This window comes from Epargyreus clarus, unplaced genomic scaffold, assembly GCF_041222505.1.
Source record: "Epargyreus clarus isolate Ecla_fem2 unplaced genomic scaffold, WU_Ecla_fem_2.2 ptg000012l, whole genome shotgun sequence".
Lineage (NCBI taxonomy): Eukaryota > Metazoa > Arthropoda > Insecta > Lepidoptera > Hesperiidae > Epargyreus > Epargyreus clarus.
In genome coordinates this window covers 1,016,491-1,033,923 of record NW_027332220.1, presented here as the reverse complement: position 1 = coordinate 1,033,923, position 17,433 = coordinate 1,016,491, and the positions used below count along the sequence as shown (strand labels likewise).

Here is a 17,433-nt window from a genome sequence, read left to right as displayed (position 1 = left end):
GATCGGACCCAACCGCTACCGCGCCCAACCGCTACCGCGACCTGCGAGCTTGGTTTTATAGTAGTTTAATAAGTTTAATATGTTCCAACCTAACCTAACCAATTTAATACGAAACACTAAATAATGCGAGGCTATATGAAATATTATATTATTATTTATTAGCTAGGTTAGTATGGAACAGAAAAGTAAATAAATTAAACTGAGTGGTAAAACTCTGCGAGTGAGTCGGTCCAATTCATCTTAATTCAGTGGTTAAGATAAACTACGTATACGTTCTCTATATTATATATTTGTAAGAAGTAATTGTCAAGTTAATGTAGTTTAGCCCAGCAGTGCCCCTTTTTTTACGTGGGGAAACCTATCATGGGTTCCTCTCAGCCGCGGGGGCAGCGGTGTTCCTCTGTATGCCCTTTGACGGTACTGCGGGTACGCTAAAAGCATTCGTCCGCGGTCCCGACGGCGCCTGAGCACAACCGGGCCCGTCTCTGTGTGGGATGGAGCTGGAGCTACTCCATCCCGTCATTTTTGAGGTGCGTGCGGGAACACCGCGCGCGCCACCTCGAGGCTTAATGTTATTTTGACGTAGGACGCCCCCGTGTCCTACGCCAAAGCCTCCGTACACCTTCCCCGCCTGATGGAACCATTTTTAGTCCCGACAAGGGTGAGCCCTTCTTAGTCTGGACCCTCCCCACCAAACCTATCCGGTATGGGTATTCCTACCGGCATAGCCTTGGGGATCGTAGGGCCACACAAGCCCCTCCACCACGACAAGGTGGCAGCTCCTCGGAGGGGCCAGCAGTGCCCCTGCGTCGTTAGGATTGAAGACTTGAAGGTCAAATTTTATACCGTATGTCACTACAACGTCTAGCTATGATACTGTTTATAAATATCTGAAAGCATCAAATGTTTAAGTCATACGGTTTAGGCGAAAAGCAACCTTGCTTCATCACGGTTAAGACCTTGAAGGTCAAAATTTTTTTGCCTACGTGTCTGCTTAGTGACATTAATACATATGTATATGAAAGTACAAAATGGCTAACTCCTATATATTCGTAAGCTTCAAATGCCTTACTACTGTGGTTGAGGCAGGAAGCACCTCTGCATTATCAGAACTACTTATATAAGGTAATATAGTGCTCTTTAACTCGCTTTTTAAATATAGAAATAGTTATTAGATTCGCGAATCTTTGGTGGAAGCGCATTTCACAATCTTACAGCATGCACAGAGAAGGAATAGGAATAGGAAGAAGTTTTTATGAGAAGGAAATTTGAGTAGTGTCTTAAGGTGTGTTCTGCAAAGAGCGTACCTAAGTTTCTTTATGTAATAATAATAATCTTTATTTGCAAAAATAAGTTACAATTTGGTATTAATTAGGTCAATAGGCACACTTTCTTTGTGACAGATTAAATACGTTTTACAAATATTTAGCATTATTACAAACTTATATATACGAATTATATATCATTATAAAAAGAGTTTTCATGAGTAAATCTAGTGATCATGTCTAGTGCCCACGTGGGTTGGTCTGTGGGAACCATATGGCCAGCATTTCGCACCAAGATTTCAACCAATCTGCCTGCCTGCTTTACATATCCTGCCAACTCCCCATCTACCCACCATTGATATCTTTTCGCAGTTGCGTATTCCTTCGATCCAGAGAAACTTAGGTTTCTGAGGAAGTTCAGAGTTAATGGATATGCAACTATTATATCCAATTGTCCATTATACATGAGTACATTATAGTGGTCTAAGAGTTCAGATATTATTGGTGCCACTGACTGCAATATGTCTTGTTTGAGATACTTCTCAACCAACTTGCCCGAGTGGAAGGTCAAGTTACCCACGTGGATGGCTTTTCTAACAAAAGTCTTCTGTAACATTGGGCCAACTTCTTCAAAGCCATAGTAATCTTTTGTATGCAAGAAGTTATAGTGAAAATTAAACCCAGTCATGTTGGGGAAAATATTCTTGCCATTACTGACTTCACCAAATACGAGCACGTTAAAAATTTCAAAAGCATCATTCCATTGTTGCTGTTGAATTAAGTTGAATATTTTACTTTCATATTCAGCATAGATTTCAGCCTGGTTCCAGTCGATTAAACCTATTTGGTACAAATACTTGCTGTACAACAACTGATGCTCGGGACTACACAACCCATTTCCAATTGAAATACCTTTTAGATTGATCTTAATTTTAGCATCTGGATTTCTCTTGTGTATGGTGTATGCTACGGCGGGTATATACTTACCGGCATAGGATTCACCGGTAATGAAGAAGTTGTTTTGCTGCAATTCGGGAAACAGCTGGAAAAACTGGACCAAGGATGAGTAGAGGTGTTCTCCGACCTGTGTTTGGTTAGTGCAGTAACCCTTAGGATCCCTTGTGAAGCTGAAACCAGTTCCCACGGGATTATCTATGTAGATGACGTGGTGGCTGAGAGCCCAGGTATACCTTCGGCGTTCAAATGTTTCATTTCGAACTTGGAGGGGGCCGTTTTCGATAAATAGCCCAAACTCAGAGGGAGAGCCGGGACCACCTTGCAACCAAAGTAACACGGGGGCATCCTTATTCCGATTCATCGCCGGGAAGTACCAGAAGAATTGATTGCCGTCATACTTTTTGTCGACGGTGAAGAAGCCGGCGTAACTTTCAATTTCTAAACTCTCTGTGAAGGGCACACGAGCTAGGCGCCTACCTTCAGTAATGTTTCCACTCTCCACGAACGGTGTGAGGAATAATGGTGTTCCCGGATCTCCATCCTCGGGTTTACCTACATTAATGTTAGGATAAAAATTTAAAAAGCACTGTACTATGGAGAATAATTGTAAAACGAACAGTGCCCACAGCGCAGACATAGTGATAGACCCAGCTGCTGGCATAGAATGAGTAGATTATGTAGTTTTGTTATTCGATATCAGCCATAAACTATTCTTTTGCAAAATTATACCATGACATAGTTAATGGGGCTTTTACGTAAGAATTTCTTCGTTTTATTTGTATTTGCATATTTGTTTCGATTTATATGATACTAGCTGCGAAACCCGGCGTTGCTCGGGTTAAAATACATCGCATGTTTAATGGTATAAAAACGCAAAAAATATCACCAAAAAATAAATTAAAAAAAACGATCAAGAAGTTTAATAATGAAATGAAGTTCATATAGCTCAGTAATAAAATTTGTTATTGGGGAATTTTTCATAAAAATGTATCATTTTCAGAACTCACTAAAACATTCCAAAATTATATTAACAGTTGCAGACATTTTGGAAGTCTTACAGATCATTTCAGAAATTTCTAGAAAGTTCTAGTACATTTCGGATCGATTTTATCAGTTGCACACATTCTAGAATTTTCTAGATCATTCTAAAAGCTCTCTAAAACATTCTAGATTAATTACAACCATCGCACAAATTTTGGAACTGTTTAGGTCATTCCAGAATTTTTTCAAAATTTCTAGAAATGTTCTAGATTTATTACATCAATTGGACACATTTTGGAACTTTCTTGATCGTTCCAGAAATTTTCATAACTTTCCAAAAGATCAGTAGGGTTAGAGAAGGACATTTATATTCACATTTTCGCCACCCACTTCCATCCACCCCGACCAAACTCCCTTACGCACATCAGGAGACCAGGAGGTATCTGCCATCCCAACAGGAAGTTGATCAGAGTTGCGGATGATAGAGAAAACTGTGAATTTACGTACGAACATTAGCATTGTATATAATATATTAGATTGGATTTAAATTTATGCTCCGGTGCACAACACGATATTTAGGCTTTCTCGTGCCCCCATGATTTATTAATGATAATCGAGTGGCAATGGCTAGATTCGATCGTGACCTTCAGAAATGTAAAAAGGTTTGTAGTAAACCAATTAGTTTGAATTTCGAGCTGAGAGTAATTGTCGCAATCAGTTGGTACAAATATCTAAACGCTAATATTTATATAAAAGATAACATTTTTTTATTGTATCTACCTAATTCTGACTATGTAGATAATGCTACCCAGACCTGATCGATTCCAAAGCACTTCTCAATACCCTAGAACGCCTTCTCAACAATGATAACAATTATATAGGTACGTTTCACATTTGATGCTTAAATAATAAAAGTGTCGGGATTCTTTGAGTAGATATATCGTGTGACGTGCAGTACGGGAGTAATTTATATGTTCAGACCAAGTAAGCAGATTTTTATAGTTAAACCTAACAAAAACGCAGACCAAACGCAGACGCAGTCGTTAGATTTAACTATAAGAAAAATATTAACTTAAGAATAAGAAATATTACAAAGTAAGTAAAGTACTATGTGGTATTATCTACAGAAACAATGTAAATAATTCTCGGTATTGATATAACAAGAAAACAACATTAAAGTACATTTATTACTTATAACTTATAAAAATGGGATTTAAAGGTATTCGATATAAAATGAATGCTCATAAAATATTCTGATACTGTTTAATGATGACATTATGAATTATTATAAAAATAAATGTGGTACTTGTTATAAACTATTCATAAATATCTTATACATTTTGTAACAAAATAACTGTATTCATCCTAAGTCTCTCATTGTAATAAAAATCACCTTATAAGATAAGTGTAATCAGCATATTCTTTTTTTGTTATTTAAAATGTTAGAGCACATCACATCAATTGTTTCTTTAGGACAGATTTAATCAGTTTAACAAACATTTGGCATTATTATACATTTATAAATACAAATTATACATCTTTATAAAATACATTTATAAATACGAATTATACATCTTTATAAAAACTCTTTTCATGAGTAAATCTAGTGATCATGTCTAGTGCCCACGTGGGTTGGTCTGTGGGAACCATATGACCGGAATTTCGCACCAAGATTTCAACCAATCTGCCTGCCTGCTTCACATATCCTGCCAACTCCCCATCTACCCACCATTGATATCTTTTCGCAGTTGCGTATTCCTTCGATCCAGAGAAATTTAGGTTTCTGAGGAAGTTCAGAGTTAATGGATATGCAACTATTACGTCCAATTGTCCATTATACATGAGTACATTATAGTGGTCTAAGAGTTCAGATATTATTGGTGCCACTGACTGCATTACGTCTTGTTTGAGATACTTCTCAACCTCCTTGCCAGTGTTGAAGGTCAAGTTACCCACGTGGATGGCTTTTCTAACAAAACTTTTCTGTAACATAGGGACCACTTCTTTAAAGCCAAAGTAATTATTCGTATGCATGAAGTTATAGTGAAAATTAAACCCAGTCATGTTGGGGAAAATATTCTTGCCATTACTGACATCTCCAAACATAAGCACGTTAAAAGTTTCAAAAGCATCATACCATTGTTGCTCTTGAATTAAGTTGATTATTTTATTTTCATAATCAGCATAGATTTGAGCCTGGTTCCAGTCGATTAAACCTATCTGGTACAAATATGTGCTGTACACGAGTTGATGCTCGGGATCACACAATCCATTTCCAATTGCAATACCTTTTAGATTGATTTTGATTTTAGCATCTGGATTCTTCCTGTGTATGGTGTATGCTACGGTGGGTATATACTTACCGGCATAGGATTCGCCGGTAACAAAGAATTTGTTTTGCTGCAATTCCGGAAACAGCTGGAAAAACTGGATCAAGGATGAGTAGAGGTGTTCTCCGACTTGTGTTTGATTAGTGCAGTAACCTTTAGGATCCCTTGTGAAGCTGAAACCAGTTCCCACGGGACTATCTATATAGATGACGTGGTGGCTGAGAGCCCAGGTATATCTTCGGCGTTTAAATTTTTTATTTACAATGTGGACAGGGCCGTTTTCAATAAATAGCCCAAACTCTGAGGGTGCGCCGGGACCGCCTTGCAGCCAAAGTAACACGGGAGCATCCTTATCCGGAATCATCGCCGGGAAGTACCAGAAGAATTGATTACCGTCGTACTTTTTGTCGACGGTGAACAGGCCGGCGTAACTTTTAATGTCTAAACTCTCTGTGAACGGTACACGAGCTAGCTTCCTACCTGCAGTAATATTACCGCTCTCCACAAACGGTGTGAGGAATAATGGTGTCCCTGAATCTCCATCGTTGGGTTCACTGAAGTTGATGTTCGGGTAAAAATTGAAAAAACACTGCGCCAAATAGAATATTTTTAAAAACACCAGTACGCACAGCATAGACATATTGATGTATCTAGCTGCTGGCACAGAATGAGTAAATTGTGTAGTCTCATAATTCTATATTGGCCACTAATTTTCTCTTGATAAAAGTTATGATTATTTATTTTGCAAAATTATATCCATATCATAGGTAGTCATTTATGTAAGTAAGAATTACATTATAAGACCAAACTATTCGTAGTTTGAGTTCGCTATTGGGTCGCTTTATATTTTTTTTTTAACAATTATGCATTTCGAAGTAAGATTAATAAAAATTCATAACTTTGGCAATAAGCGCAGAGTGCTTTTAGGACAGTCAAATGAATTCTCATTTATCATTGTATCATTATAATAAGTTTTTTTTGGCTGTCTAGTTATTTTTTTATAAATGTGTTTAACTGTAAGAAATATTTATAGATAGTGTTATCTAAAGAAGTGCAAATAATTCTTGGTATTAATATAAAAAGAAAACAACATTAAAGTTTTGACATTTATTACTTATTACTTATAAAAATGGAAAATAAAATGAACTCTTCATAAAATGATGTGATAGTTTATTAATGATATTATGAATTATTATGAAAAAGTGATACTTTTCATTAACTTTAAACAAATTGCTTTAGGTCACTTTTTACAAATTGTAAAAAAAAATGTAGGTATTCATATTGTTACTTTCTCATTAAAATAAAAATCACTTATTTATCAAATAAGTCTAATCAACACACAGCCTCTTATTTGTTATTATTAAATTCTCAGATCACATCAGATCAATAGCTCCAATAATTGTTTCTTTGGGACAGATCTAATTGGTTTAGAAAACATTAGGCATTATTATAAGTCTAAATGAAACTTGTCTTTATTATAAGTTTTTTCATGAGTCAATCTAGTGATCATGTCTAGTGCCCACTTAGCTTGGTCTGCGGGCACCATATGGCCAGCGTTTCGCACCATGATTTCAACCAATCTGCCTGCTTGCTTTACATATCCTGCCAACTCCCCATCTACTAACCATTGATATCTTTTCGCAGTTGCATATTCCTTCGATCCAGAGAAATTTAGGTTCTTGAGGAAGTTCAGAGTTAATGGATATGCTACAATTATGTCCAATTGTCCATTATATATGAGTACATAATAGTGGTCTAAGAGCTCAGATAGTATTGGCGCTACAGACTGCATCACGTCTTGTTTGAGATGCTTCTCAACCTCCTTGCCAGTGTTGAAGGTCAAGTTGCCAACGTGGATGGCTTTTCTAACAAAACTCTTCTGTAACATGGGGCCAAAGTCTTCATAACCCATATAATCTTTTGTATGTAGAAAGTTAAAGTAAAAGTTGAAACCGGTCATATTATAGAATATGCTCTTGCCATCAATGAGGTCTCCGTTGAGGAGGGTGTCAAAGGTTTCAAAAGCATTATCCCATTGTTGCTTTTGAATGAAATTGATGGTTCGGCTCTCATAATCAGCAAAGACTTGAGCCTGGTTCCAGTCGATTAAACCTATCTGGTATAAATATTTGCTGTACACGAGCTGATGCTCAGGATCACACAATCCATTACCAATTGCAATAGCCTTTAGATTGATTTTAATTTTGGCATCTGGATTCTTCTTGTGTATGGTGTATGCTACGCTAGGAACATACTTTCCTGCATATGATTCACCGGTAACAAAGAACTTATTTTGCTGCAATTCTGGAAACAGCTGGAAAAACTGGATCAATGTTGAGTAGAGGTGTTCTCCGACCTGTGTTTGGTTAGTGCAGTAACCCTTAGGATCCTTTGTGAAGCTGAAACCAGTTCCCACGGGATTATCTATGTAAATGATGTGGTGGCTCAGAGCCCATGTGTATTTACGGCGCTCAAATTTGTCATTTCGAACTCGAAGGGGGCCGTTTTCGGTAAATAGTCCGAACAGGGAGGTAGCACCGGGTCCGCCTTGCAGCCACAGTATCACAGGAGCGTCCTTCTTATTCGGAATCATAGCCGGGAAGTACCAGAAGAACTGGTTGGCGTTGTATTTTTTGTCGACGGTGAAAAAGCCGGCGTAACTTTTGATACGTAAACTCTCTGTGAAGGGCACACGAGCTAGGTTCCTACCTTCAGTAATGTTTCCACTCTCCACGAACGGTGTGAGGAATAATGGTGTTCCTGGATCTCCATCGTCGGGCTTACCTAAGTTAATTTTAGGATAACGATGGAAAGAGCACTGCGCTAGTGAGAATATTTGTAAAACAAACAGTACCCACAGCGTAGACATATCGATGAATCCTGCTGCTGGCACAGAATGAGTAGGTTGTTTTTACCTCGTTATTTCTTATCGGTTATAACGCATAACCTTTCCTCTTTTTATCAAGTTTATTTATTTTGTAAAGTATCTATGTGATATAACTAGGCTTCATGAAGAACGGAAACTAAAATTAGAATCACTTTGTCAAATGGCAGCCGAACTCATGCTATCTCGCTCGTACCAAATAATCTGTATATACGAAAATACTGAATATTATGCATCTATTTACCTATCGGACTTATATATCGGACACGTTCGGAGTGAGGGAAATATAGTTTGAATTGAAATAATATGACGATATGAGTACCTACATATAATTTATAACTCTATTTATATTTATAATTACATAAATGGCAATGGTGTCGTCTAGCCGCTTCTATTTTTTTTATATCAAAGTTAATTTTTCGTAATAAATGTTTTTCACTTACTCCTCCGAACAAATACCGCGTAGTAAGTACTCAAGTAGTTATGTATTTACTAATATTTATAATTTTCAAAGAAATGTTATAGGTGATAGAGTGTTATTATAGAAGCCATCTTACGAGTATGAATAATTCATTTTAGATTTTTCATTTTCATATTTGCGTAAGTACTTGTTGTCATTTTTCTTTCATGAGTTTAATGAGTCGGGTTATACATTTGGCGGTTTTGAAATGACACGACAATGAAAACGTGATATATTTTGTCTATTCCTTTTTATACATAGACAACTGGTAGTAAAAAGGTACTCGCACACATTTGATTCGTCAAATTTGTTGCATTAATGCTTGCGTTCATGTAATATCATCGAGATAAGAAGAATTACTGCTTTAAATAATATATAATTTGATTTCATTTCAGTCTTATTTTTAAATATTAACAATTTAGTAGCCGTTAACCTTCACAACCCATGGTTCGTTGCACACTGCGAATTTGAAATTCGAAGTTTCTTGTATACCTACTAATAAAAAACAACAGCTTTTTCGTAATATCTTTAATTTCATAAGTAATAACACAAACTGATCACAGATATAAAAATAAAAATGCTACAAGAATGTCAGAGTTAGAGATTTCTGAAAAATCGTAATCGATACTAATTTTATTCGTTCACTAAAGTTTGACAAAGTCTTCTATTTTGTGTTTAAGGTTTTAATTCTATTAATACGTGCTTATTTAACATTGTCAATGAACAAATTCAGTGATTACGTGCGCAAATCCCATACACGTTTAAATCAGAAAGTCATGCAAACTCACGCTCAATTTATCTTCACTACGAATACTGTATTGGTAAGTCCATAAATAATATTACATATTATTATCTGAATTAAATAATTATAGTTTACAAATTAATAACCGCGCTAAAATCTTTATCCTGACGATCCCGATGAGGAAAATGGGACAAATGTATTAAAATCATATATTGACATCGCTTGATAAGTGTTTAAAATTTTAAATTAATCGGATTGTGAATCGGAAGTGGGTAAATCGAGTTCAAAGATTCCGTTACATACATACATACAAGTCAAGCTAATAAAAGCGTGGTAAAATATACATGAGGGATTAAGACCTGAATTTTTAGTATGAGTTTTTAATCGAGAATTCGATTAATCGGACAGGGAGCTCGATAACTCGATCGTCACTATTTGTTCTATAAATCCATTGCTGGAGATCGATTAAAATAATCGATTTTTTAACCCAGAAGATCGATTGTTCGATTAATCGATCTCAGATCCCTAATTTTAACGAATGGAGACCGAGCAGTTATGTGCCAGTAAAAACGATATTTTAAATTTTAACTTTTATCTGATATGGATATATGAATAAACTGATGTTATTACAAATTTTGATTAAAAAAAATCGAAACTATGTATTCAAGAGATGTGCAGTTCTTATCGATATTCTAATTAAATGTAACGTTATCTTAATCTAATGATTGCAAAACATTTCTAATTACATTCTACACCTAAGTCTAAATTTTACAAGTGTTTAATTAAAATTAATGAATTAACTTATTAAAATACCTATTATGATGTTTTACAACTATCTTCTACTGCTTGCTATTGTACTTTAACGTAATTATCTAAATTTTTACTTCAAAATTCAATTAAAATTGAGTTTTCTATTGTCCTTGTGTTGACAAAACGAAACCATTACTTTTTAAGTTGAAAATATTAGCAAATAATTGTTCAATAACTTTTTCTACAGTATTTTCCTTTTCTGACTATGGGGTCATAAAAATAACGTAACATAAATTATTAATTTGCCGTATATTTAACGTGATGGTACAGTGTCAAATATTGATGATAAAATTTGATAAATTCTAAGCATTGAAAGTTTCCGTATTTTAGGCAGTTTTAATAAGCTAGCAACACTAAGAGCGCTAGTGGTGTACTTCGTATAGACATTAGAAATGCCGGTCTAAAGTGACGTCATCAAGTTTTAGAATAAATATATTTCAGCTTGTTTTTAATAAGACCTCACATAACTTACAACCCCACACCTATCCTCTCTTGCCTTGTGACGTATTTAATGACCCCTCACAACTCTAAGTCTAACATTTCTCACTGTAAGGTTTCAAAGGTTTGAAATCAGCATTACCACTTAGGTACGCATCGACGAAGTTCTGTACAGAATCCGTCGTGATCTCGTCCCCGTACTTCATGGTGACCATCTTCTGTTTGGGGAAGTCTATAGCTGTTAGGAGGGGCACTGCGTCATCGAGGCCAATGTGCTCACGGATCATGTCTGCGCTGTCCGTCCCATCAATGCCTATGAAGAACATCACGTGTTTGAAGGATTTCTTCTTGATTCTTGAAGTGCTTTTGGACGTGGTGTAGTCGAAGTCCATGGTCTCGTCGTCGGAGCTGTTCTGGTACGGACAGAACCCTGGGAACTGGATGCTGCACTCCTCGTAGTACGATTCCGCTGAAGGTGTGAGTACTGACTCGGAGAATTCTATTTCGGAGTCTTCGTCGTCTGAAATGACAGATAAAATGATATTAGCTTTCAACTTACAACCAAACTAGAGAGCATTTTCAACAGTGGTGAGGGACATAGGGATTTCAGCTATATAATGTAGTGCTATCGTGCAATTTGACAAGATATGGCATCGTAACACCCAGTGGAACGTAACATAGGAAATTGGAACATAATCTCCACCTCCTTCAATCGATGGCGGCGACTAAGACCCAGCATTACCTGTTGCGAAATCATGCATCTGCTGTAATCATAATGCGGTTACAACGCCAATCCTTTCCTACTTTCTAGATGAGGCATATGTGTAACAGTATAGTTCTAATTGTTGATAGATGGATTTGGACTTTTGAGGAATACGTACCAACAAATAGTACAACGGCTGGGTGTCGCGCCATCTTCAGCAGGGCTTGCTCGGTCAGGACTGATACTGGTCGCTGGGACCACGGGAAGTTCTGGAAAATTGGAAAAAGCGTCGTTAAAACATATTTTAAAGTGGCAGAATACGAATCGATAGTGGTCAACATCTAAACAAACTTTGACATCTTTTGATACGATGCAAATCGCATCTGTTTATGTATACGATAAACCCTTTTATGCTACGTTAGGGTTTTTCACAGGTTGTAGAGTAGATACTAGGGTTTCTGTTATCCCGGTATTATTTTTTCCCGACCCACGGGATTTCTCGACCACATTTTCCCGGGAATTCCCGGGAACTCGAGAAATTTTCAAATCACTATGAATTCTATGTCTCCACCTTTCTAACTCTTATTTCTGGCATTGCCCTCTTCTTGCAACTGGGGCAGGCCAGGACCGTATTATACTACGCTACTCTACTATACGGATTCGTGGAAAGACGTATGGATTAGTGGCCGAACCATGTCAAATGTTTTATCCATTATCCATAAGGCCTCTAGGTTTAACAAGGTTTAACGACTGTTAACCAAGTGTTACAATACCTGAGATCGTCGAATTAACGTGTGATACAAAGCGCAGCAGCGCGCCACTATCGGTCATCTATATAGTAGTAGGCGGAGAAGTATAATTGTGCTATTATCTAAACTTCCACGGGGTTAGGTTTTCAGCGATGCCAGATCAACTGTAGGTGCATCGAGATTTTAAACTGTGTATAAGGAGCCGCCTTTATGTTAGTCCGCGTACATAGTAACAGAGTAGCTGTAATCCATCATAGGATTAAATTCCTACCTGAGGCAACAGATGCACCGTTACCCGCTTAAGGACTAAGCTGGAACCCCTTAAAATGTTTGTTTCCCTTACCGCACCCTTCAAACCGGACAAAGCAGCGTTTAATACTTACGTTATTAGGTAGAAATACGAGTAGGTGTGGCGGTGGTACCGCTGGAGTCGTACCACATTGGATTTTACCATCTTCAACACCTACGTGGCATCTTAAATGATTCTCAACGGACGGGTCTTAAAATCAACAGGGACAAGGCAAACATCATGCCTATGACTCCATGTCACACCCGTATAGGTTGTTGTTATGCGAATGGGGTTACTCGCTTACGTGTGGAAAAATATGGAGTGCTTTCTTACCCCGAATTCCTCATTGTCTGAATAAGATCCTTTACTGTAGGCTTTAGAAGCCTCACAGCCGAAAACTCAAAGTCGGAGGGAGCTATGATCGGAATTAGGTGTAGCTTAGCCAGCTGAAGCGGCGTTGACCAGCCACATCACTCGATAGGGCCGACCGATATAATCAATGATAGTCTCGCCTTCCAAAGACTTTAAAAATAATTAATAAACACAAAACAAATACTATTAATATGATTATATTAGTGGTTAGAAAGTCTGCCTCTTACTCGAGGGCTCAGAGTTTAAAATGCACCGCAGGTGGACGCACAGGCGACAGCGGATTCTGAACAAAATAATGTTCCAGTCTTAACAATGAGTAATTAAATATTACACCATTTTCTAGCCAGAGTTGTACTAGGGCTATGCAGTCTTCTAAAGACAATAAAAATGGATTATAATAATAAAAGATAAACCAAGTATAAATCGGGTGGGATTCAGTATGAAAAACCATGGGTGCAGCGTCCGTTTTATTTAAAGGGTAAAAACGGAACCATATTACTAAGCCTCCGCCGTCTGTCCATCTATCACAGAGCTCTATCTCCTGAACCGTAATAGATAAAAATTTGAAAATTTTGCAGAGTATGTATAATGGCTGATCGGGATCCCGGATCGGGAATTCCCGACCAGAAACCCTAGTAGATACCCACAGGCAGACCGTATCAGACGCGTACCGTGACAGACAACACTAATACAAGTGCTAAGAACTATGTAGATATTCATAGTAGTTTTGTTTGCATTCTTTCATCGATATCCGATTGTGTGATCTAAAGTTCTGAAAAAATGAATTTCACTTACCAGTCCAAGTGGATCAGAAGCGAGATGATGTCTTCCGTTCGCAGTCAGCACCTTGCCAGTGCCGTCAGTGATGACCAGCGCCGGGATGCCGGCGACGCCGAGCGCTGCCGGCAATGCCAGTCGAGCTTCACTCGCTGCCCAGGGTATGGCGAGCGCGCCGCCCGCGGATACTGATGATTCGGTCCGTTTGTATGATTGCTCCGATCTGTGGGAGAAATGATATTATTTGAATATTAGCTGACAGAGTTCGTATAGAATAGTACTTTTATAGGAGATGCTAAGTATAATGTATATGGTGTGGGGTAAACCAAGAGTTGATCAGAAGAAAATAAGTTTCTTGTGCCGCTTTTCTGCTGCCTTAATAGCCAAATATTTGAAAAGACCCGCTTCGAAATATTTCGCCACTTAACGTTCAATAGAGTATTACGGGATTTTATTTTTAAATAAATAGCAATTAAATTTTGATAGCAACAAGTTATCATACACATAGATGCTTACTGAACCCTGTTCTAGGGCAGAAATTGTCAAACCCTTGGTAAGCAAAACATTGGATGGTTTGATAATGGGTGTCAATAAAATATATCCAAGGATTTGGATTTTAAATCCAAATCTCTGACAACCGAAGTTTTATCACCAAGCTTTTGTGAGCACAAATTATTTATAATGGAAAGGGTGTCAAAGCGGGGCATGTTTTAATCTAACCATTCACCGGGCACAATTTAATAAACCTGCACCCCTAATTGATCGATCGCGCGTCTGGCGACTGAATAAACCCTTGTCATTGAACTTTGCCTATCTGTATGTAGTTTACCTGTCTAGTTTCTAGTTTTATCAGTAAAATAAATCAGGAAGACTAGAACTGTACACTTCGACTTCCCAGTTCCAACTTCCACCGTTATGGCTTCATCGTCAAATTGCTGTCCCCCAATGTCCCATTGCTGGGCACGGCTCTCCTCTCAGAATGAGATGGATTAGGCCATTGTCCAGTGCGCTGGCCAAGTGCGAATTGGTAAACTTCTCATATCTTTAAGAACTTTTTTAAAGGCCTCATGATGTCTTCCGTCACAGTTAAAGAAAGTGTTACTTAATTTCTAATACGCATATAACTTTGAAAATATAGAAGAGCCTGAACTCTAACTTCGATACTCTTAACTGAGAAGTCGGGTTTCGACTACTAGGCTATCGCAGCATTTTTGGTTCATCGCCTTATCAACATTACTTCAGATATTTGTAAGGTAAATCAAGTCCAAAATGTACGAGATTTTAATTAAATCGTACCGGTCAGTAACTCAGTATCCACCGACGTATGAGAGGTAATAAACCTCAGTAATTGATCGATTCGCGCGTCTGGCTTTCGGAGCCCTCATAATTGAGCGATGCCTATCATATGACAGTGTCTCGGTTTCAAATCCGATAAATTATTATTTAACAAGTGAATTATGTAAGTGTAGCAAATGTGGATTGATATGAATGACTTTCCCACTGCTGGGTATGTGTTTCTCACTACAAAACGAGAGCTTATTTATTAGAATAGGAAACAGGCATATAGTCCATCTGATGGTAAGTTGCTACTGCTGTCCATGGACATCTGCAATCAATTCCAGGTAAAATTAGATCCCTTCCCGAGGTTGGCAACAGGCCGATTGGTCAAATGTTGACTAAACTTAGTGGGGTTTTTAGGGCTTCTTAGGAATCAACCTACAATAAAATAAAAAACAAACACACATGAGCACATGTTCACACACCCATAAACATAATTTCGAAGTGATAGAACAGTTGATTGAAACTTTGAACTAGTGTCGAACATTGTACGATCACAAAAATCAATAATTCAGTCCAATTTCCCGCTGTGGTGTTAAATCCAGGCGCGAGACACAAATCGCGGCGAGTCACGTTAGTTATGAGGCGAAGTTTTTACGAGGTAACTTCGTATGACCCCGGCTCCGCTGTTGTTATTTATGTATTTCATTGATTGTACATAACGGGAAAGCTTTACTTAACTTTCTAGGATTTTTTTTTGCTTCCAGGAGCAAGGGAAAGTACTTTTTGTGTGTGTTTGTATGTGTGCGTGTGCGTGCGTGAGTCCTGTCTCCATCAATCCGCACGTGGTCTTTCTAAGAGGAATTCCGTGCCTCACCAGTGGAAGAGTAATTAGCAAATCCGCAATTCATTTGATGGTGAGCAACCAATCAAGCGTAGATAAGATTAGACCATACGTGAGGTTGGCAACACATGCCTTAAAGTGTGGCCACGCCTCGAATAAGACCTTAACTCCACATCCTTTAAACCAGAACACAGTAGCGTTTAACTCTGATGTTATTTGGCAGAAATAAGTCCGGTGTGGCGGTGGTTCCTGCGGACTCAAACTCCAGAGGGTTCTACCACCTGCAAAACTCCACGTAGAAGAGGAGTTATATCTGACAACGACCACAGATGCGATGCCGCTCCTGAGTATGTAACAGCCGTAATCCACAAATAGCTATCTTTATATATATATTTCTTATGTGAGTGTGTATGTCACTGAACTCCTCCTAAACGACTGGACTGATTTTGATGAAATTTGTTTTGTGTGTTCAAGGGGACTTGAGAGTGGTTTAGATTCACAATTAGTCCGTGGGAAAATGTTTTTTTTAATATTTTTTTAATTCGTAAGTAGTTATAGAATCGGAAACTATTTGATCAAGTGATGATCTTTAGCAAAGTTGTTCTCCAAGAGCCCACGAGGGTTTGGGAGTTGGAAAGACCAATTTTCGAAAGATGGCCCCACTGTCGAATGCAATATATTCTAATGCAGGTACAAATTTTCCGTTTTATGTATGTCATATTATTTCTTTAAAATGCGGCGAAGCCGCGGGCACCACTAGTATTCCTATAAATCCCACAATCGCTTTACGATAAAGTAAGTTGGCGTCTATAACCGAGTGCAGAGGGTAATGTTTTTACGAGCCAATTTGTCGGATTGTGCACCGCGACACATAAATAAGGGCTGATAGCGAGCCATTGAACTTTCTCATGAACTCTTAAGCGGTTTATGTACTTCATAATATAATATGAAAAATATATTGTAAGGACTAATAAAAAGTTTTTAATATCTTTGTAGAATATTGATGATATCAGTGAAAGGTCAGTGACCTTTTCAGCGTTACCATCGATATTGGCTTGAATTTCGATATTAAACAGAAATATTATCTTCGTCTCTCAAAAAAATGGTACCACCAAATAATTTAGTTGCATCAAGTTGTATAATGGCTATTGCGCTTAGTAAGTACGTGGAGGTTTTATAACAGATTTTATTCAATTGAACGTAAATCGCTTTAATTGAATTCAGAATGACAAGATGGACTATTGCATGTGAGGATTATACAATAAGTACTCATCAATTGTAACGTGAAGGAAAATATTAGGACGCCCAAATACGGAACAACTAAAGAGTTCTCCATATGTCTTCAGGATGCAGTCAACACTTGGCTAGCATAGGTAATGGAGAATTATAATTATCTAAGTATTTTATATTTTACTACTTTTGCAACCGGTGAGCAACAGAGGCCGAATACTGATTAAATTTTCTTATAATACCCTAGTTCTTAACCAGAAAGTATAACCCATCTCTTTTTAACAATTGAGAAACGATAGAGACAAAATCATTCTATTTGGGACT

General features: G+C 37.7%; 4 protein-coding genes across 4 annotated transcripts in view; all 4 read right to left on the bottom strand.

The window, feature by feature from the left end:
• Nucleotides 1-1,455: 1,455 nt before the first annotated feature.
• LOC140746286 (venom serine carboxypeptidase-like) lies at nucleotides 1,456-2,859 on the bottom strand. Its single transcript, XM_073078374.1, has one exon. It carries the CDS (start codon nucleotides 2,857-2,859, stop codon nucleotides 1,456-1,458), a length of 1,404 nt encoding a protein of 467 aa, XP_072934475.1.
• Nucleotides 2,860-4,470: 1,611 nt separating this feature from the next.
• On the bottom strand, nucleotides 4,471-6,297 carry LOC140746520 (venom serine carboxypeptidase-like). Its single transcript, XM_073078674.1, has one exon. It carries the CDS (start codon nucleotides 6,171-6,173, stop codon nucleotides 4,770-4,772), a length of 1,404 nt encoding a protein of 467 aa, XP_072934775.1. The 5' UTR covers nucleotides 6,174-6,297; the 3' UTR covers nucleotides 4,471-4,769.
• Nucleotides 6,298-6,625: 328 nt separating this feature from the next.
• LOC140746027 (venom serine carboxypeptidase-like) lies at nucleotides 6,626-8,620 on the bottom strand. The gene has a single exon (XM_073078008.1). It carries the CDS (start codon nucleotides 8,400-8,402, stop codon nucleotides 6,981-6,983), a length of 1,422 nt encoding a protein of 473 aa, XP_072934109.1. The 5' UTR covers nucleotides 8,403-8,620; the 3' UTR covers nucleotides 6,626-6,980.
• An 897-nt stretch (nucleotides 8,621-9,517) lies between these two features.
• Nucleotides 9,518-17,433, bottom strand: part of LOC140746026 (nucleoredoxin) — a 65,727-nt gene continuing 57,811 nt past the window's right edge. Inside the window, exons 4-6 of the mRNA XM_073078007.1 lie at nucleotides 13,776-13,980; nucleotides 11,749-11,839; nucleotides 9,518-11,387 (exon numbers count right to left, since the gene is read on the bottom strand). Coding sequence (XP_072934108.1) covers nucleotides 10,963-11,387; nucleotides 11,749-11,839; nucleotides 13,776-13,980 — 721 coding nt within the window. The 3' untranslated portion in view covers nucleotides 9,518-10,962. The remainder of the gene's footprint in view (nucleotides 11,388-11,748; nucleotides 11,840-13,775; nucleotides 13,981-17,433) is intronic.

What these genes read in the sequence shown, in the direction of transcription:
- LOC140746286 (XM_073078374.1), bottom strand. Translation starts at nt 2,859, where the DNA reads ATGTCTGCGCTGTGGGCACTGTTCGTTTTACAATTATTCTCCATAGTA.
- LOC140746520 (XM_073078674.1), bottom strand. Translation starts at nt 6,173, where the DNA reads ATGTCTATGCTGTGCGTACTGGTGTTTTTAAAAATATTCTATTTGGCG.
- LOC140746027 (XM_073078008.1), bottom strand. Translation starts at nt 8,402, where the DNA reads ATGTCTACGCTGTGGGTACTGTTTGTTTTACAAATATTCTCACTAGCG.